The sequence below is a fragment of the Cervus canadensis genome, chromosome 10, assembly GCF_019320065.1.
Source record: "Cervus canadensis isolate Bull #8, Minnesota chromosome 10, ASM1932006v1, whole genome shotgun sequence".
Taxonomy (NCBI): domain Eukaryota; kingdom Metazoa; phylum Chordata; class Mammalia; order Artiodactyla; family Cervidae; genus Cervus; species Cervus canadensis.
Window position 1 is genome coordinate 42,096,704 of NC_057395.1, and position 21,774 is coordinate 42,118,477.

Sequence of the window (21,774 nt, forward strand, 5' to 3'; positions counted from 1 at the left end):
GGGAGAGAAAACTGCAGTGACGACTTAGGACCGCGAAGACAAATGGCAAAGCGCTTGCACTCCGGAGCCTGTCTTGAGTCTGCACCGCACCTGTTCTGTCCTGGAGATGCCCAGTCAGGTCTGGATGCTGTGCCTGGGGCAGCCAGGCAAGCACCATCTGCTCCTGGGTTGGCCCTGGCCCTGCCCAGGTGGCCCCATGTCTGTGGCAGGAGTCAGGCTGCCACGCCTTCACCCTGGGGCCTGCTGTTCACGAGAGCAGAGAGCTTCTTACTCTGGACGCTGTAGGCTGGCAGCACCCATTTACCGTGGCCGTGGAGGAATGGAGGGCACCTTCCGGGAGAGCTCCTGAGCAGCTATGTTCCCAAGAATGAACTCAGAAGTGCCTAAGAAATTCTGCTCAGAGGCTGCCCAGCAGAAGCCCACGTGGGCCTTTAAAACAGACCCATGTGCCAACCACATCCTGAACTGGGTACCCCAGGACCTCCAGGTGTGAGCCAAGGCCTCAGTCTGTGTGTGTAACACACCAGGCAACTCCCTAAGCTTGAGAACCATGGAGCAGGGAGCCTCAGAGCTGAACCCTCCTTGTAGGTTACCCTGTGAACCACACTTCTTTTCTGTAAGAGACCCCAGTGGAAAGAGGGGGAGGTCGGGCTCTAGATGCTTCGATGCAGTCAGGGCTCAGGGAGGGTGTGACTTTCCGAAGGCTGCTGTGACAAAGCATCACAGACTGGGAACCGCAGACCCGTTTGCTCTCACAGCTGTGGGTGCTAGAAGTCCAAAATCAAAGTGGCAGCCGTGCCCTCTGAAGGTGCCGGGAGCATCCTTCCAGGCCTGCTGCAGCCTCAGGTCTGTGATGGCACAACCTCAGTCTCTGCCTCCAGCCTCGTGTCGCCGCTGTCTCTGTGTCTGGGCTTCGGTGTCCTCTTCCCAGTGGGATAGCAGTCAGCGGAGTCAGTGCCCAGAGTGAATCTAGGATGAGTTCATCTTGAGATACTTCACCGAGTGCGTCTGCACAGATGCTGTTCACAGAGCAGGTCCCATTCTGAGCTACTGGGTGGACGTGAATTTGGGAGAAGCACTATTCAACCTGGCAGGGGAGGGGAAAGATTTGGTCCTATTTTACGTTGTTGCCTCTGGTTCATCACCTACGTGATTGCTCCTGGCCCAACTCTAGATGATGATAATGCTGATGATATAATATCATGATATTATGATAATAAAGAGTCTTCATTCCGACTCTTCTCATTTTATAAATCACTGAGTGCAAGTGACTAAAAATATTGTTTTCAAGGACTATTAATTATGCCAGTAAGATATAACTTCCTGATCAAAATGACTCAAAAGTTAAATATTCCATGACCTCAAGAGTTGAAAATTCACCTCCCGTGACAGCAGTGTTATATGGCTGGCACCGTGATTATGAATTTTCGTGTGCGGTAGCATCAGCAAAACGGTTTCAGTTCAGTTTTTAAACATTCACTAAAGGTCAGTTCCCAGCCAGGCACTTATTTTCAGGTGTAACCATTGAATTGTCCCATAGAAATTCAGGATGTGGTGGAAACACCTCTTTTCTGAAGCATCTCCAGGCAACTGGTTGGAAGGAGAAGTTTTTCCCTTTCCTGAGCATCAGCCATCTCGTGTGAGAACAGAGAAGAACCCCGGGTTGAGAGGTGCCCCGGCCCACGACTGCTGGTGGTGTGGCAGTCTACATATGACAAGTGATTCTGGTTATGGAGCCAACCTGTGTACCTTACGTTCATATAGACAGGTGGTGTTTTGTTCTTTTTTCATTTTTAAATCCCTAAATATAGATGAGTTTTCTGTATTTTCAGAATTGTGAAAGCACCTTATCCTAATATTTTCTTGTTTTAATTTGAGATAACTGGACAAGTGATTTCTGGGTTTTCAGTAATAATGTTTACCCTTAGAATTAATTTTAGCATTCCACCCCACAGTTTTTGTCTTATTTAGCTGGGTTTGCTGCATCTAGCACGACGTGAGTGAAAAGTCAGCCTGGACGCAGAAACACACGAAAAGCAACAGCACTGGGGAACCCAGGGACATAAAATATTTTTTGAGTTTAAGTTGAGAATTTCTGCATGCTTCCTGCAGGAATCGCAATTATCTTCCCTGGCTCAGAGATGCCCCGTTCTTTCTCGGTTCAAGGTTGCTTTTCTCGCTGTGCTAATAGCATTGTTCACATCTCCTTTTGTTATTCCCTCTCTGGACCCAGCTCTTTCTTCACCAGGGATTTCCTCGAAAGCCAGGCCGACCCTCTGCCTTGGAGACATCCCTCAGAGGCTGGGGGACCAAATGTTTATCTGGCTCTTGTAATGGGTTGTTAAAAGCACTTGTTCATCAGATATTTTCTTCTTCTTTTTATTTGTAGATTTAAAAGTATTTTAGCAGGTGTACATTTGCATATAAAAGAGAATGAAAGATAAGAAGTTGGGGCTTTTTCTCTCTCTTCCTCAGTGCCATCTCTCCTGCCTCTCTTTATTCAGCACATTTTCATTTTCTTGGTTCCCGTTTTCTAGACACAAAATGAATATCAAAAAGAAAAAAGAAAACAATCTCAGGGATCCTTCACCACTTTGTAAGAAGATAGATGATTGGGTTCAGCCAGCTTGTGTGACCAAGTAGGGAAAAATAATATTTATCTCGTTGTGTCGTCAGCCTGGAATTGATAGCCACGGATAGATATTAATCCCCTGGACCCCTTGCCTTATTTTGTATATTAAGCTGCAATATTTTCTGCTTTTGAAACTCCCCATCTCAACACAACTTTGAGGATGTGAGAGAAGCCTGACTGAGCAACTCAGAGCCGCAAGCTTGTGGATGCGTGGATGCTATTTCTGTGTGCATCTGAGCGTCATTGTCTTCTTAGAAATAGTTGTTTTATCTAACTGTTTGCACTACTCAGTATTTTTTTATATTACTGACAAGAAGTAGTATCTCTCTGGAGTTGGGAGTCACAGGCTACAAAGTGAAGCCTTAAGGGGCCTCCCAGTCCTCAAGTTTGTAGACTTACAGTGTCCGTGCAGTGGTGAAGACTCAGGTCTCAGGTCTTTGCACCTTGAAAAGGTACAGAGGACCCTCGTCCCGACCTTATTCATAACAGGCCAACTGGAACCTCCAGCTTTGTTCCCTTCACTCCTGTGTGTGCTCACTCATTCACTTAATAACTGAATATGCACGGCTGCAGTGTGCAGCCTTCAACTGTTTGATTCTTCACTGCCTTCTTCCAGAAAAACCTGGTCTTGGATTGCCCCAAACTCAAGTCTGTAGCTTTGCCTTATGATGTTGAAATCCTGGCCAAGTCTTCTAGGCTCTTCCAGAAAAGGGTCTGAATTGTTTGAGCATCCCTAGCAAAAACTGATCTCTTGCTTCCAAGGATTCTGAAATCTGGTTTGTTTGATATGGACAGCTCCTTCTAAATCCCCAGAGGACTGCTGCAGCCTCCCTGCTGCTGTGTTGTGGACTCTGCTGGGTCCTTCAGCGGGGAAAGCTGGCCCTGACATCCAGCTTGTGTCCCATGGCCGAGGTTTGTCTCTAAGGGTGCTTGTGCCTCATTCAGTGAACACAAGAAACTTTCTCCCTGCCCTCTAGTTTCAGGGTTGCAGGTATGTTCTGAGTGGCCTGGGCAATGATTTAATTTTCTTAGGGCAGAAATCTGGCGAGACTAGGCCCATTTTCTCACCTGGCAGCTATCAGCTATGGCCAAAAGACAGCTGTCCCCCCTCCCCAAGACAGGACACGAACCCCCTCCCATCCCCTTGCTGCCCCATGGCCACAGGACCCAACCTCCCTCCCCCCTTGTCTGGCCAGAGTCACGTGTGTGGTCCTGCCTGGCCCCCGAAAATCGGCACGTATACCCTGCCCTGTCCTCGCTGTCTGCGGCAGAATCTGTGATCGGGTGCTGAAACTCCTCGGCCCTTATTTCTACACAGGCTGCATGGCCTTCAGCCTCTCTTGGTCATTTTTTTTTAAACCAAACCTTGATTTTGTTTTTCCAGTCTGGGTCATCTCTCAGTGCTTGGTCTGCTGCTTTGTGCAGCTCTTCTGACTAAAGAGTGAGGGGAGAAGGACTGGCATCCTGAGGTCTGCTCCAGCCCCTCCAGCTGCTTTGGGGGCACTGTGTCCTGCCTCAGTTAGTCTGGTCCTCCAGTGAGTGCAGCTAATCCTTTCACCTTTGAACCTCCCTCTGCCCTGAAACCATTAACAGAAGCTTTCACCAGAGGTAAGGGCAGGCGATGCCCCTGGAGGCCCTCAGCTAGCTTTGCCAACCCTGTATTACTCAGGTCTGGGACGCCACATCCCAGATAAAAACTGTCCCAGGGGCCACCAGCGACTGTCCTTGGAGAAGGGCCCCAGGAGGTCTAAGGATCAAATGCCAGTGAGGGAGCTGGGTTAGGAAGGAGGCAGGCTCAGTCTGAATGGGTGGGAGACGTTAGCTTTCTCCCTCCAAACTGCTTTATGTGGACAGCAGATGCAGCTCAGGGAGAGATTCCGGAGTCCTCTGTGTAGGACAGGCAGCAAGTACCCTGTGAGGGAGGTGTGGGGCATGTGACCGTGGCCCCCGATTTCCAAGCACTAGGATGGTCCCTAGACTGAGGCAACTTGCTGCTCAGTCCTCCCTTCCAGGCTCAGAGGAGCGAGGAGGCCCGTTCCGTCTCATATTTGGACAGAATACATAATCCCCACCCCACCTGCCAGTCTGAAATCACTTCACAACTAGTAACGTGATGTTTTGCACAAGAATCCTCTCCAGAAAATAAATAACACATGTTCCTGATTTCTGAGAAGCCTGAACTGGCTCGCTGGAGTGAAATGATTCCCTTCAGACGGTTGACAGACGAGCCCAGCTTCCAGCTCCAGCCACCAGGGGCCTTTGTTCACCCAGAGGCTGCTCTCTTCTCTTTCTCCCTTTTTCTTTCTTTGTCTTTTGAAAAAAGTTCTTTCCATCTTTGCTGTCTTTTCCTTGCCCAAATAAATTTAAATGTAGAAATAGCACATAGTCATTAAAATCTGGACTTGTATCGTAAAAGCTGAAAAACTTTTTGGTTGATCTTCACAACAGCATGTTCATCTCCTTATCTCCTTTACCTGTTCAGAATTCAGACACTCCACCTTTGACTTCGTGAACACCTTACCCCCGCCCCAGGCTGCCTTACAGGGACTCTGAAGTGACAAGGACGTTAGAATCAACCAGAGTATTACAATGCACTCCTGTCCCAGTCGCCCCAGGACAATGGGCCAGGCCACTGCTACACACACACACTCTCTCTCTCTTCCTCTGTCTCTCTCTCTCTCTCTCTCACTTTCCCCTCCTGCGTGTGCCGCATCTGGTGTTTTTCTTTAGTAAAGTTTTCAGAATACACTAGATGCACACTACAACTAATGTGCACTGATTTCACAACCCAGCAATTTAAAAAAAAAGTTTCTTTAGAATTTATTATTTTCCAAATCGAATCCTTGATCTATACTTTTTTAAATTAGAGAGCATTTACTACTCCAAAATAGGATGTTCATTTTAAATGCTTATTTTTTATCTCATGTGATTCTGAGTAGGTAAGTTATGTCTTTCTCCTTTCAGTGGTTTATAACCAGGAACAAGGGCCTCGTGGTTCAGTTCCTAAACTGAACCAGCAGGAGCAGGAATACAGCCAATGGCCAACCCCCATAGTCTGTGGCCCTGTGGGGAGCATGGCCTCGGGGGCCGTTTTGCTGTGTACTGCTGGAACTCTGTCTCCTTTCTCCACTTCACCCACGAGGCCTTGAGACCTGAGGGAGCAGGAAAGCCTGCGTCACTCAGGTCCTTCACGGGACCTCTCTGTATTGCTTTTCCCAGCAGTCTTCCCCACTTAGAGAAGGACCAAGGGGTCTGTGGGTTGTTTCCTGTTTGTCTGTGTTTTGTTGACTATGCTTTTGGTGCTGTATCCAAGAAATCACTGCCAAATCCTGGAGCTCTTCTCCTACCTTTTCTTCGCGGAGCTGGATAGTTTTAGGTCTTACATTCAAGTCTTTAATCCTTTCTGAGTTGATTTCTGTGTGTGATATAATGTAAGGGTCCAACTTCATTCTCATGTCTGTGGGTGTCCTGTTATCTGTGCCTTTTTCTCACCTGTAGAAACGAAAGCCTACCAGAGGCTGAAGCAGTCTGCCCTCCAGGGCAGCACGCACCAGGCCAGAGAAGGATTCCAAGAGGCCACGGCCCCCACGTCACAGCCTTCAGGTGAGCAGAGCGACGCTGGGAGCCCCCAGCCACCGCCCGGGCTTGCGCAGGGAGCGGTGTGCCCTCTCTGGAGTTTGCTTTGTGACGAGTTATCGCCAGCTTAGGATGAGCCAGGGCTCCATTGTTAACAGCAGGCGTTTGGAAGCAGTTTCCTTCCAGGATGTGTGCTGCCCACAGCCTGCGGACCCTTGGAGTCTGCCTGACATGTCATGACAGTGCCATCAGAGACACCCCAAACTCCCTCTCTTCTCACACCTTCCAGTTTGTTAACCAGTGGTGGGGTGTGTCATCCAGGCTGTCTCCCTTGTCTGAATGTTGGGGGATTTGAGCTCCTTTAAGTAAAAAGACTCTGAACCCCAATAAAAGCTCAATTTTTAAGCTTAAATGTAGTTCCTTTAATCCAGGATTTTTGTTTTAATTGTAGTCTTCCTTAGTTTTCTTGAAGGGAAAGGCTACCCACCCACTCCAGTATCCTGGCCTGGAGAATTCCATGGACTGTATAGTCCATGGGGTCACAAAGAGTTGGACACAACTGAGCGACTTTCTCTTTCACTTGGTTTTCTTACATGTTGTTATTGTATTTTTATTATTTTTCAGTGGTTTCTACTTTATTACATTTTATTTTTTAATGTAAGTCACTTCAGCTCCTATTGTGAAGGTAATGGATTAATAACAGAAGGAAGTTTACTTTAATGACTTTCTAATTTTGGGGGGTGGGGGGTGGATACGTGCTGCATGGCTCATAGGATCTTAGTTCCCTGACCAGGGATCAAACCTGGGCCCTTGGTAGTGAAAGCACTGGGCCCTAACCACTGGACCGTCGGGGAATTCCCTCTAATTTTTATATAAACCAGCACGCTGGAATTCACCTGTAAGAATGATTTCTTAGCACCACATAATTCCTAGTCCATGTTTAGATTTCCCGGTTGTCTCAAGGATGTCTTTATCAAACAGACACTTAGGGGGGAATGTCAGACACAGTCCCAGGCAGTGCTGGGCATGCGCGCCGATCTCAGAGCCACCCCAGATTGAATTGTGGACGTGTGACGTGTCGGTTTGTGTACCCGTCTCTACAAGAAGCCACTTTGTTCTCATGTCTGAAAAGACCCGGTTCATTTAAGCAGGTGCAGACCATCCAGGGGCTGAACGTGGACACTTTGTTGACAGAACCGCTTTGCCTCAGAGGTTACGAGCAGACACGCAGGTTAGGAAAACAGCACACGCCTTTTGAGGAGGTGCTCATGCACCCTGTAGCCACGATCTTAGGTGACTGCCAAACTCAGACTGGTAGCAGAAGCATCCAAGGCTAAGGGCAGGCAGAGGTCAGGGATCACCCCAGCGAGCTCCAGGGAAAGGGCTGGACAGTGTGTGTTCCCCATCAGCCTTTTCAGGCAAGTTAAGGAGTGGCCTCGATGGTTCTCAGCGGAGGTTTATTCTCCTCTTCAAGAAGGAAAAGTGAAGGGTCTGGCAGAAGGGCTTAAAGGTGGGTGGGCAGGCACTGTCATCTAGAATACCAGTTAACGCACGAGACTGTTCCCACCTCTCACTGTCTCAGTGATCTGTCGCTGCCCAAGTGTCACAACACAAATCAGCCAGAGCTGCCCAAGTGTCACAACACAAATCGTCCAGAGCTTAGGGCCACCGTGGAGACCCTGCTCGCACGTGCCTTGTGGCCATTTCAAACGGTGCTGTTTGAGCGACTTCACTTTCTACTCACTCTGTGTCAGTATCACAGGAAACCACCTGCGATAGCAGGTTATCAGGGGAACTCCTTCCCTGTCATCCCCGCCTTGCCTTCTGTGAACAGCTCTTTCTCTGTTGACGCTTGTTTAACAGGTTGGGGCTTCTTCACCCCCGCGGCGGCCAGGCTCACTGCATGTTTCTGCTTGCTTCTCTCAGGTTTGAAAACCGGCAGCAGGACATTCCAGACAAAGACAAATCACAAAATCGCTTCGGAAGCGAGTTTTTCATCCAGCAAAGGGAGTCCTTTGTCAAGGTAAAGTCGCGGAGCCTTTCTGAATCGCACCAGCAATATGAGAAATGTCACCCCGCTCAGGGTGAAACTCTTGGTGCACATGATTTTGTTGGGTGACTTGATGGAACATTATGGTTTGGGTTTTGTTTATCTGAAGTGACAGTTGAAACTTTAGTCTACCTTTGAAAATATTTGTCCCAGAGCCAGGTATTGTTTTGCAGCTGTTGTTTCCTTGGTTTAAGACTCCATTGACACCTCAGTGAACCACAAATTAGCGTCTACAGCTGCTCGCAGTAGGGCTGCTTAGAAACCACACAATGGAGGGTGTCGGGAGAGGGCAGAGAGAGAACACAGGGCCTTAAAAGAAATAAAGTGGCCTGTTTCTTCTTTCAGAGACAGCGGGTATATATACAAGCAGTTGCTGGATATTTGTTTTTGTATTCCTCTTTTTTTTTTTTTTTTAACCAAGTATTTGGGCTGGACTATTATTTCCCTTTCTGATATTTTCTTGCTTATTTTCAAACATGAAAATTTATCTTTTCACATTTTGTAAACTGTAGTTTAAAACTAAGTTTTTGGAGCAGTGATAAGTGAGTTGTATGCTAGCTTTGCAATCAACATAAAATACTGATCGTGCAGTGGCATTGAGTCACGGAAGAAGAGTGGGATGGGGGTAGAAGCAGCTGTCTGATGACAGACCTGCCTTTTCGCTTTGAGCAACATATCGTTTCAAACAATACAGGATTGCCTTTGCAATAACATTTCCCCTTAAAAGATGTCCTATAGATGATTACATTTGAAATAATTACTTGCCCTTGTGAAATTTTAAAACAGAAACTTTACATTTCTGATGTTCCATAAGATTGACTTTACTTGTTTAGAAATGTAGTATTTTTATAGTGAAAAAAAAAAATCTCATTTTCCTTTGTGTTTTGAAAACTCTTACAGTATTTTTAGGACTTGGAATGTATTTAAATGAGGTTGATTTTCTGAAATTAAGTTCTTGCTTTTAGAAACTTGATATGTTCAATTTTAGGGAATCACTCATTTAATTTTTAAAAACTATTATTTTTAATACCTGCATTTTTGTCTGTTTTTGAAGGAAGTGAGAGATAATTATGGGATAAGAAGAGTTTTAAAGTATTATATTTTTATGATTTTACTATAAATTCAAGTTCTAGGTCTCCTGAAAGGAATTTTAAAAGAGAATAAATTCTACAGGTAGTTTTTAGGGATTAATGTCAACATTGGCTTAATAATACATCCCTTTAGTTTTTAAAGATTGTTGGAAGTGTTTGTTTTAGAGGTCCTAAAAAAAAAAACAATTCTTAAATTTTTCCTATATATTCCCCACTTTGGGCAATGTTTAAACACATTCAGAAAGCAGTCAGATTCCGTAGAACATTTTCTCAGTCTGATCATTTGACATTTTACAGCTCGCATCAGTATTTCATTATAAAATCAAACTTCTTTTCCCTTCAGTTTGAGGCAGGGGCCTTTTGTTATTACTGTCATTTCTGCATGAAATTTATTTCCTAAGTTACAAGTGATCACATCATCCTCTTTAAGGAGAAAAAAAAAAGAGTCCTTCAAGGAACCCTTGGTTCTCCACACTTGATAATAATCCAGTGATGAAAGTTCTGGGCTTGAAGTGTGTGGGTTTGGCTCACTGTTGGTCACGGTTGGTTCTTGTGCTGGGTTTGGTGTTCATATGCCGCCCCAGGCTCACTCTTTGTGCCTGGATTCACTGAAATTTCTTAGAGGCTTACATTTAAGGACCCCACTTACTGCAGTCATTCCTCGTGCTTTATTGCTTTTACAAGTGGTCTCGAAACCCAGTACTCGAGAATAAACATAACAGTGCAGTGCTGTTGTAGCACTTTTAAAAAATTCTTCTTTGCTCTATTTTGTCAGTGAGCTGATGAGCAACCTCAAAAAAAAAAAGAAAGAAAAAAAAGACCCTGCTGGACCTTTAAAAAAAAAAAAAAATGGCTTCCTCTGATGTCCTAGAGACAATAATTATGATGTGCTAGTTAAGCCCAAACTACAGCTGAGGGATTTTACTTTAAAGCAGCGGCTTGGGCGCAAAAATGCATTTATAGCTCTTTGTCTGCACCTCATTATGTGTGGGCCTGATTCATTAAGTAATTGGTTTGCAGTTGTTTACATGAGTATTAAGGCCTTCCTTTCAGCCGCCTTTGAGAGATACATTGTGCAAATGTTGCCTGTGATGAATGCAGAATGAGGGCCAGAGGGTCCGTCCTATTGGCTAAACAGTGCGCTCTGTTGAAAAGCCAGAGAAAGGGATTGGGCGCTGCTTTGCATAGCAATGACTTTCTTAATAAGCGTTACAGATTAATACACACCAGCTATAAAAGATGCAAAGAGATACTCTTAGCACATTTATCCCTGCTCATTTCATTGTGATGGTGGTGGGGTCCCTGCGCTTTCATATTCCGTTTTCCCGAGCCACGGCTTCAGTGCCTGAGCCGTAATAGAATCCGATGTTTATTGTATTATAAATCACGGGCAAGTAGGCAGATCGGCAACAGTTTATTATTAAAGATTCTTTCAGTGTAAATCTTTTCTCCCATTGTATTTGCCTGAGCAAAATCATTTTGTGGTTGAGTGGGGATGAAAGGCATAATGTACGAAGGAGTGAGTCCTAATAGGAAGCTGTTCTCCGAGTAAAGACCACTTGTCCCCTTTTGTTCAGGGGTGCATGCCGGAGCTTCCTCTCCTCCGCAAACATTGTCTCGCTCCACCTTCCCCAGGAAGCCGTTTCCACTCTCCCGGATCCATGTATTCAACCGAAGAGTGTATTTTAACCGCCTACCACGTTAACTGCAGTTTACTGCCTGGATCGAGATAACCTTTACCAAAAGAAAAGGAAGTGTGCTTGTAACATAATTGCCTGGGGAAAAGGTAGCAGAAGTCACCCGGCCGCCCCACCCTGGCAGGGCCCGCTGTGGGTGGCTTTCAGGGCCAGCCCTGTGGCCCCGGCAGCGGCCGGTGGAGGGCGCCAGGCAGCAGCCGTGCTCCAGTGGGGCCCTCCTGGCTCTGCTTGCCTGGCCCTGGGGCCACTTCCCCTGGGATGATCTGAAGATCACAAGGAACCCGTAGTCCAGAGAAATAAACACGAGGTTTTCCTGAATGGCCTGGAGGTTCTAGGGTAAAAGCTGCCAGTCTCTGGCTTAGCAAATCTACGTTCTCCTTAAATTCTACCAAAGTAGCAGCTTCCTAAAGATTCCACATGTTTCTCGTCATAAGCCCGCCTACTTTACCCCCACCCCCACCCGGCCGTGGCGTGAAAGAAGAGTCTTTGCTTGATTGGCTGAAGGGATGGAGTAAGGAAATTGACCCCTAAAAATGGCATCTGCTGCAGGGCCCCTGGTTGACCATCAGGGGGCGCTCAGACTTTGTCTAATTAAAGCTCTCCGCCTTCAGTAGACCTCGAAAATTTATTTATTTATTTTTTTTTTACCTTTTTACCCTTTATTATTGCAGAGAGATTCTAAGGAAACTCAGAGACTACAGTAACAGGAATAAAGTAACCTATTTCATTAACTTCCATTCCTCTGGATTTTAGCATCATTTTATATTACTTAATTTTTGTGGACATGCAAATCATTTTTAGTTTGCACTATCCTACATGACAGACTGAAACTCAAGTTTCACATTAGTTTCACAGAAAACAACTCATTTCTTTTTTTTTTTTTCTTTTCTGCTGTAATTTTACCTTATAAATTATACTGATCATGATTTTTCTCAGAGTCTAGTCCGGGTGAAACTTGGTAAACAACTTAAAATTTCAGAAGAAAGTTTAAGTAGCAGTAAGGGGAAAGGAAATATGGCATTTGTTATGCAACTATTATGTAAGAGATGGTGCTGTGCTAGACATTTTAACATGCTTTAGAGCTCTTAGTTTTCATAACAAGTATACATTGTAGATATTCTAATCTACATTATTTTGGATGATTTGACTAAGACTCAACTATAGCTCACTGCTGCTACTGCTGAGTTGCTTCAGTCGTGTCCAACTCTGCGCGACCCCAGAGACGGCAGCCCACCAGGCTCCTCCGTCCCTGGGATTATCCAGGCAAGAACACTGGAGTGGTTTGCCATTTCCTTCTCCAGACCTCGAAAATTTTAAATCAAGGATTCACAGTGGTTTGTTGGCACAGTGTTTGGGAATTTTTTTTTTCCTTTGTTTCTGAATTGTCTTTTTGCCTTATATATTTTCAGAAACATGTCTGTTTGGAGGAAAATTCTAGCTGAAGACGCTATGTGAGAGATTTTTTTTTTTTTTAATTTCCTTCATTTTGTTTTTATTATAGCATGTTTGCTTAATTTACAGCAAGCAGAAAATAAGCTGGGTCTTGTTTTGATCCAAACATTGATGTTTTAAAGGTTGTACACAATATTTGTTAAAAAGAACATATAAAAATACCTTTTTAGAAGCTTCTATAAGAAAGAAAATACAAAGTTTAACCCCACAACTTTCCTCTTTGCTAGAACTGCAAACTACTGCTACAGTTTTAAATAGACTTTTTGTTTAAACTATACATCCAGGAAAATCTAAAAAAATTAAAGAAACGTGCATATAAATGATTGCATAGCAGAACATGAACATTAACTGCAAACAGTAAAGAAATGAAAGTGAGAAATACTATCAAATATACAAAGGTTCTAGAATCAATCCTTTAAACACATTCCACAAACAGTATTTAAAAACCACCTTTTGTTCTTTACAGGCAAGGCCTAGATCTCTAAAACCATAACTGAAAAAAGTAATCCTCTAAAAGGGATAGTTTCCCCACAACATTTCTTACTTATGCCTGTAAGCAAGCAATCTAAAATTTTAAAGATGCTAGCTTTTACTCTGAAATGAGACTGGACATATCAAGTCACTTTTTATTGCCCCCACATGATCTCACAGAGAGATGTTAGACATTTTTATAAAGAGTAGGGTATTATTTTCTTATTTTTATCAGGTACTACACTGATAATCAATCAAAAACTCAAGAGATGGGACTTTCTTGAAATTAATTTTTTCCAAAGTTATTTTAAATCTCATGGCACCAGAGAATCACTTAGAATGGGAGTGTTGCTTTTTAACTTGCCTCACGTTAGATAAACTGAGGTGTGAAGAACAAGCTTCCTTCATAAAGAGATGGGCACATTTTGATACAAATGCACACACCAAGGGCTTTAAGCATCAAAATTCAGTCCTTTTATACTATGCACTAACAAAACCTCCTTTGAAGCACTTTACTTGCTTTTAACAGCAGTAAGAAAACTATGCATTATGGTCAACAACGCTCCTTAAAGTTTAGAGTAACTACGTAAGAGCATTCTTTTCCCCCTTAAAATTATTTCTGCCATCATCAACCTGCCCAAATTTTAAGGTGTTTTTCCGACGTTTGTATGGTTCCAAATCTTCATGGAAACCAGGAAAGTGAAGGCTCCTTGTTTCAATCAAACAATCTGCCTGAAAATGCTACTTAACCCAGTTGTCATTTCCCAAGACAGTGGGGGTTAACAAAAGAACTATTCCACACTGTGCCATAAATTATCATCACGGGCCTAGACATCTTGACAAGACAAAAAGGTCCACCCTGAACCTAAATGTGTCTGGTCGGTCAGTGTTGTACTGTGGCTACAACTTCACTTTTTTATCATTCTATCTTATTAGCAAGCTACATTTCTAGGTTAACAGTTCTACCAAATATGGATATGAAAGTTTATTTTTAATAAGACAATGTTGCAAATTATGGTCAACCAACATCTTTTCACCAATACTTCAAGCATAAAAAATGAGAATCTTTACAAAAATATACAGAGACACCACGAATTGGTAGCTGCCCATAACATTAAACAAACTGGACTCTTAAGAGTGGCTTCTCAACAGCATATCATTTTAATTATAACCATTGCCTGGTACAGGGAAAACTGACAAGTGTTTTTTAAGCATCATTGCAACATTGTATTCCTGATAATTTAAGTAAACCAAACTATGAGTAAATGAATGATACATGCCTAAAAATATCATGGTTTATACTATCAGTGGCCACTGGACTTAGGACTAGTCCAAGACCTTGACCTAGATTTTGACCTAGACCTAGACTGTGGTCTTGACTGAGATTTGGATCTAGGTGGTTCTTTTTTCCTTGATTCCTTTTCATATCTTGAGCCAGACTTATAATGTGTTTTGGAATCTGTTTTAGAGGTGCCTCTAGTTTTGGTGTGAGATGCAGACCTAGAACGTGATTTAGCCTTCATTTCTTTCTTGGGCTGGGACTTGGACCGTGATCTTGAATTGGATTTAGATCTTGAAAAAGATCGATTTCGGTGTTTGAATCTATCATTGTCGGAATGGCTTCTGCTACGCTGTGGTCTTCCAGTTGGTCTACTGTTTCTAGGACTATAAGATCTTCTATAGTTGTAATCGAAGGACCGACTTCTTGATCTTCTTCTGTCATAACTTCGGCTTCTAGAACGTCTGTATCTGTCATAATCATCATAGCGTGAAGAACTATACACATTCCTCCCTTCCTTGGCTTTCATCTGATTTGGAGTCTTTCGATCCCCCTGTGCAAACTGTATTTCAATTTGGCGTCCACAAATCCACTTTCTGTCCAAATTATGTAAAGCATCGTCGGCATCACGAACATCCTCAAATTGAACATATGCAAATCCTCTTGGACGGCGAGTGTAGAAATCAAGTGGAACATACACATCAACTATAGGACCATAACGACCAAATTCCCGACGTAAATCTTCAGACCTGGTATCGTCGGCTACGTTTCTCACGAAGAGAGACGTGTTGGGGGGGCGCAGGTACCGGGACATGACGCCGGCGTTGAGTCTCCGAAGGGACACTAACGGGCTCAGCAAACCGTCTGCAGCTTCGGCGCCGGATCCTCCTCAGACACACACACAGCCAGAGGGCTCCGCTACAGCGACCGCCTCTTCTCGCGAGACTTCACTCTGTGAGAGATTTTAATACTGATTTTAGCCAGCAGTCAAGCTCATTAGAAGTTACAGAATTCAGAGTCTAGAGACCACATCTTCTCATAAGTCAGTTATTCTTTGCTGGCTTTTGATCAGACCCTAGGACTGCAAGGACTCTTCCCACGGGGGGCCCTTCCTCACCATCCCCAGCACCAGAGCTCTTGGCAGGACCCTCGGAGTCTCACTTCCAAACTCAATGGACTTGGCCTCAAAGCCACAGTAACTTGTGTATGTTTGTTAATGGGCTATACATACATTTTTCTTTCAAAAATATGATACCATGAGGTTGAGAGTGTGGTGCTAATGTTAGAACCTCCCCAGCTCCGCGGAGCTCCTGGGGCCTGTACCACCCCCACCCTGCCCCAAGCCTGGGCCTGCCTCCCGGACCCTGTGCTCACCTGACAGCCCTGACACCCTTCGCAAGCACAGTCTGTCATGAACCCTGGTGTGACTTAATAAGGAATCTCTTAGGAACCTGTAGAGCTTCCCTGGTGACTCAGATGGTAAAGAATCTGCCTGCAATGTGGGAGACCCAGGTTCAATTCCTGGGTTGGGAAGATCCCCTGAAGAAGGAAATGGCAACCCACTCCAGTACTCTTGCCTGAAGAATCCCGTGGACAAAGGAGCCTGGTGGGCTACAGTCCGTGGGGTCGCAAAGAGTCGGACACGACTGAGTGACTAATACACACTAGGAGCCCATAAGTTTTTCAGGTCTCCCTTCGTCTCTATTTGCTGGCCCCACAAACCTGAATCCTTAGAGATGTGCTTGCCACCTCATTTTGTACCTATGTTGACTCTGGTGGCTCAGCTGGTAAAGAATCTGCCCGCAGTGCGGGAGACCTGGGTTTGATCCCTGGGTTGGGAAGATCCCCTGGAGAAGGGAAAGGCTGCCCACTCCAGTATTCTGACCTGGAGAATTCCATGGACTGTATAGTCATGGGGTTGCAAAGAGTCGGACAAGACTGAGTGACTTTCACTTTCATGTTAACTATGTAGACTCTTTCTAGCAATGTTATTACCTTTTGTTCATATAACATGAATAGTCGATGCTCTCAATTTTGGCTGTTTTCTCTAGTACCCATGTCAGCAGGATCACATCCTAGGTGCTCACGAGATGCTGTGCTTAGAATAAGACCTGCTGTTTAAGACGCTGGCCAACCTTAACTTCCTACATGTAGCAGGGCTGAGAACAAAAGTGATTTTGATGAAAGTTGTCCCAATCGTGTGTTCTAGTCCCTTATCAACAGCAAGGGAATGTATAAACAACATGGGAAACTGAGATGGCTTGATGGACAGACAGAGGGAAGATGTGCGATGAAGCCAGAGTGGTGGAATGTTGACCGGTGGGCACATGGTGCTCGCTGTGCGGAGGGGGCGGTGCCACCCTGCTGCGACACTGTGCGGAGACACTGTCCTGTTAGAATGAGCCCAGTGGGGCGTGATCACACCTTAAGCTAATCAGCTCTCCTGGTGTCTTACCTGAAAGAGCTCTGTTTGGAAATAGGATCTCCAGTCTAATGGTGTACTTCTAGGGAAAAAAAAAAAAGAACCCACAGACCCTGCCCTCTTGGACTGCAGGGGTCACCCACGAGGCCTGGGAGGGTGGACTCCCTGGTTTACTGCCTGGGCATCAGGTGATGGCCCTGCTTCATGAAGGCCTCAGTGGACCCAGCCCTGGGCCTCTGCCTGGTTCTGGGTGCAGCCTGCAGGCTGAGAGAGGTTTTACATTTTTTAACAGTTGAGAAAAATCCAAAGAAGAATAAAGCTGCCTGACACCTGAAAGTTATATGAAATTCAAGTTTCGGTGTCCCTACGTGAAGTTTGAGCAGAACACAGCCACATCCACTAGTTCACATACGGCCCTGGCTGTCTCTGTGCCGTGGCCAGAGTCGAGTAGTTGACCGAGACCACACACCTGCGCCGTTTACCCCCCACAGCTCACCTTTGCTGCCTCTGCCGCACAGACTGGAGGGGTGACGTCCACACCGTCGGGGAGGTTCAGGCTATCGGGGTCCAGATGCATTACATCTGATGGAACGCAGGGACCTAGCCCATGGCCTGTAACCTGAACTCTTGCATTCTTATGCTTTTGGGAGTGTGTTTGGTTTGGGTTTTTCTCTCACTTATGGTAATAGCCACACAATATGGCTCTGTCTACACCCAGGAGATTTCTCACACCATCCCCATTGGCCTTGACTTAGCTTTAGATGTTAGATGTGACCCAGAGAAAGAAATGTTGACCCTGTAAATCACATGTAATAAAAAACAACCTTGCATTGAGTGTCACGTCGACTTGCAGGGATGGCTTCCCAAAGGGAAAAATACTTGCTCCTAAGGGGTGAGAATGGTGTTGGAAACACCCAGAAGCATCTTCCACCTTCCTTAGTGAACACAGGTGTTTAGTTCTGAAATATGTTTCTGGGTAGACACTTGAACAACCTAATCTGAACTCACATAGAAATAGAAACATGCAGATTAAATAATCTAACATCAAATATTGATCAAGTGCCTTTAGGCAAGGCCCTGTGATTATTGAGGCTGTGGCTCAGATGGTAAAGCGTCTGCTTACAACGCAGGATACCCGGGTTCGATCCCTGGGTTGGGAAGATCCCCTGGAGAAGGAAATGGCAACCCACTCCAGTACTCTTGCCTGGAAAACCCCATGGACGGAGGAGCCTGGTAGGCTACAGTCCTTGGGGTCGCAAAGAGTCGGACACGACTGAGCGACTTCACTTCACTTTTTCTGTTCCTTCTGCATGTATTACTGAGCACCTGCTAAGGGGAGTACACTGGGTACCAGGGGACCGAAATGGGTATAGTGGATGTTCTCATGGAGCTGACAGCCTAAGGGCAGTCACATGTCAGTTTGTAACAGAAATGGCTGGGAAAGAGCAAATTTGATGAAAACTTGGGGATGGAGGATGGGGTGAAGGGGATGAGGAGGCTATGGCAGGAAGCCGGATGAAGTCTAGGCATTAACCTTGGAGGTGCTGTTCAGGCTTCTTTTGCCAAAAGCACTGGGAAGGCATTGAAGAATTTTCATTTTCAGCAGAGAGGCAGAGTAATCAGAGTTGTGTTTCAAAAGCTCACTCTTACTGCCGAGTGGAAAGTGGGCTGGAGGGAACGAGGTGGATGTGGCGTCACCAGTTAGGGGCTGTTAAAAGGCAGGTAAGAGATGCTACCTTGGCCAACCAAGTAGTAGCAGTGCCATTGGGTAGGGGACGAGGGAGGACTTGGGAAGTGCAGGGAGGTGAGCTTGGTAGGACCTAGTGACTGACTGGGTGTTGGAGGGCAAAGGAGTTGCAGAGGGTTGGGAGGGAATCAAGGCTTGGGGTGCCGTTGGCCAAAACAGGAAAAGGGCCCAGGTTTGGTGGAGAAGCATGAGTTTGGTTGTGGGTGAACATGCTGGCTGGCGTGCTGGCCATGAGATGCTTTGGAGGCAGCCAAGTAGAGCCAGCCAGTGAGCTCTGGACATGAGTGTGGAGCTCAGAGCAGAGACCAGGCTGTACGGACCTGGTGTGTGCTTACCTGCCTCTGTGCCCTTGTCTTGCCCTGGCCTGGAAATCCCTTCCAGCTGTCACAGTAGAATCCAGGGGGCGCCTTGCTTCCCTGGCATGTTGCAGCCACACCACCACCTACCCCATCATCCACTTGTTCTCTTATTCCTCCCTGAAGTGCTCCTGCCAGCCCCCCGCCAGCCAGGTGGCTCTTATTATTAGAGTATCAACTGGCAAATTAGCCTCTCTCTGCATCTTTATAGCATCGTTATATCTGCTGACCCCCGCCCCACAGTGAGCCCCATGTCCTCATGAAGTGGGAGCCAGATAGATAGTAGACACAACCCACAACAATTTTTTGGGGGGGTCTGTCTCCTAAAGCAAAGGAAATAAAAGCAAAAATAAATGGAACCTAAAAAAAAAATTAATGGGACCTAATTAGACTTAAAAACTTTTGCACAGGAGAGGAAACCATTGGCAAACTGAAAGACAGTCTACAGACTAGGTGGAAATATTTGCTAATGATATGACTGATACGGGGTTAATATTGAAAATAAATAAAGGGCTCATACAACTAAATATAAAAAAAGAAAACCAACTAAAAAATGGGCAGAAGACCCAAATAGACAGCTTTTTTTCAGGGACATGGAGATGACCAACATAGAAAGATGCTTCACATTGTTAATTGTTAGAGAAATGCAGATCAAAACCACAAAGAGGTCAGAATGGCCATCCTTATAAAAGACCACAAATAACAAATATTTGTGAGACTGTAGAGAAAAGGTAACACTTCATACATTGGTGGGAATGTAAATTGGTGCAGCCACTGTAGAAAACAGTATGGCGGTTTCTCAAAAAAACTAAAAATAGAGCTATCATATAACCCGTCAATTCCACTCTTGGGTATATATCTGAAAGAAATGAAAATACTATTTGAAATGATATATGCACCCTGATGTTGCCAAGATATGGAAGCAACCTAAGGACCCACCAGCAGGTGAGTGGATAAAGAAGATGTGGTCTATATGTACAATGAAACACTGCTCAGCCACAAAAAGGATGAAATTCTGTCATTTACAACAACACCGGTGGACCTGAAGGGTTTTACACTAAGTGAAGTAAGTCAGAAAAATACGGTATGATATCCCTTAATGTGGAATCTAAAAAATACAATAAACCAGTGCATGTAATGAAAAAACAGGCTCATAGACACAGAGAACGCTATCAAGGACCTGCTGTATAGCATAGGGGACTCTACTCGATAACCTGTTAACGACCTATCTGGGAAAAGAATATAAAAAAGGGTGGTTAGGAACTTCCCCGGTGGTCCCGTAGGTAAGACTTCGTGCTTCCAGTGCCAGGGGCCCAGGTTTAATCCCTGGCCAGGGAACTAGTTCCCACATACCTCAACTAAAAGTCCACGTGTCACAACTAAAGAACTCGCAACTAAAGAACAGTGAAGACTGAAGATCTCACGTGCTGCCACTAAGACCCAGCACAGCCAAAAAATAAATGTTTTTAAATAAATAAAAAGAGTGGAAGTATGTGTATAACTGATTCACTTTGCTATACAACAGAAACTAATACGACGTTCTAAATCAACTATACTCCAATAAGAATTTTTCAAAAGATACAGTGAACAAACTAGTGGTTACCAGTAGGGCAGGCTATGGGAGGGGATTAAGAGGTACAGGTTTTATTGTACAACACAGGGAATATAGCCAACATTTTATAATAACTATAAATGGAATATAACCTTTCAAAATTGTGAATCACTGTGTTGTATAAATGTAACATATAATACTGTACGTCAGCTATATCTCAAAGCAAAGAGACAGGCACCAAGTTTAAAGGGAACATTGACAGATGTTGAGCCTAGAAAATTATGCCTTCATGGAGCTTCCTTTCTGGGGAAAAAAATGTAAATTATGGAAGCTATGGCAGAAGGCAGATTTTCAAGCCCTAGGTTAGCCCAAAGGAACAGAGGTGAGTCCCCAGGGTTTCCTGAGTCAGCAGGGCCAGGGTCCCACTGAGAGAACAGCCTCACTGCTGCACGGTGGCCCTCGTCTTTTCTCAGCCCTCTTCCCAGCTAAAGGCCAGAATCTACCTTCATGGAATAATCTCCAAATGTAAACTCGAGTGAACACTTCAACAGAAACATGAGAAAAACATTGGAATATCAACCATACACAAGCGACTGTTTGTTTAATATCCCCTTGACCATTTAGTATGAACGTTAAAGAATTTAAGTGTAATTTAAAGCTTGGATGGTGCTCCCAAAGATGACTCTCACATGCATGACAATTGGGAAAGCTCCAGAGAAGGTGATGGAGGTGGGAACCGCCTCTCACAGAGCCAGCTTCTCGGGCCAGCGGCTTCAGTAAGCATGTTATCCAGCGTCAGATGCATCCTTGGACCCTCACATTTTCACGTGTGTGACACACGGAAACCTGAACACAGGTGACAGGACACTTGAGTTTTTCTCCACCAGGAGTCAGTGTCCTTAATTAAGCACACACAGTTTATTCTGAACTCCTTGTTAAACGATGGAGTGTTGGTATCGCTGGCTTGATGGAGGTAAGTTTTGTAACCTCCTGACTGACTTCTCGCTGTTCCTGGGTCATCTACTTCCAGCTGGGCTGGCAGTGATGAGTTGTGCCCTCTTGTGTGCCCCCGGGCCTGCCTCCTGCCTCCCACCCAGAAGCCTTCCCAGCGAGCGTGAGACCAAGGCTCCTGGGACCCTTCCACCAGGGAGCATCAGTAGGGGCCTCTCGGCCAAGGGGACCCTGACATTTGCTTTCTGCTTTTAAAACCTGGGGAGTAAGCATAAACTTTCTGGTCTCCCAGTAAGTAGCAAGTGCCTCTTTCCTCACTTACTCCTTGTAAAACTATCTTTTTTTCAAAATTTAGGTTCTATTTCTTTATTTTACAGGCATGAAAATGAAGGGAAGCTAACTAACAATTTAAAGTCTAAAGGTAAGAGAAACAACTGGAGACCAGACTCTCATTTTGTGTTTTAACTAGAAGGGTGGTTTGTGACGTGTGGTGTCATT

At 45.0% G+C, this 21,774-nt stretch overlaps 2 protein-coding genes across 4 annotated transcripts in view; one reads left to right on the forward strand and one right to left on the reverse strand.

Moving 5' to 3' along the window:
- Positions 1-21,774, forward strand: part of KIZ (kizuna centrosomal protein) — a 90,874-nt gene that overhangs the window by 68,622 nt on the left and 478 nt on the right. For all 3 annotated transcript variants that reach the window (XM_043479374.1, XM_043479376.1, XM_043479375.1), the window contains 3 exons: positions 6,131-6,235; positions 8,135-8,231; positions 21,654-21,697. In XM_043479374.1, the coding sequence (XP_043335309.1) occupies positions 6,131-6,235; positions 8,135-8,231; positions 21,654-21,697 (246 nt within the window). The remainder of the gene's footprint in view (positions 1-6,130; positions 6,236-8,134; positions 8,232-21,653; positions 21,698-21,774) is intronic.
- Positions 12,522-15,188, reverse strand: LOC122448220 (serine/arginine-rich splicing factor 10-like). Its single transcript, XM_043479377.1, has one exon. The coding sequence runs from the start codon at positions 15,060-15,062 to the stop codon at positions 14,274-14,276; it is 789 nt and encodes a 262-aa protein (XP_043335312.1). The 5' UTR covers positions 15,063-15,188; the 3' UTR covers positions 12,522-14,273.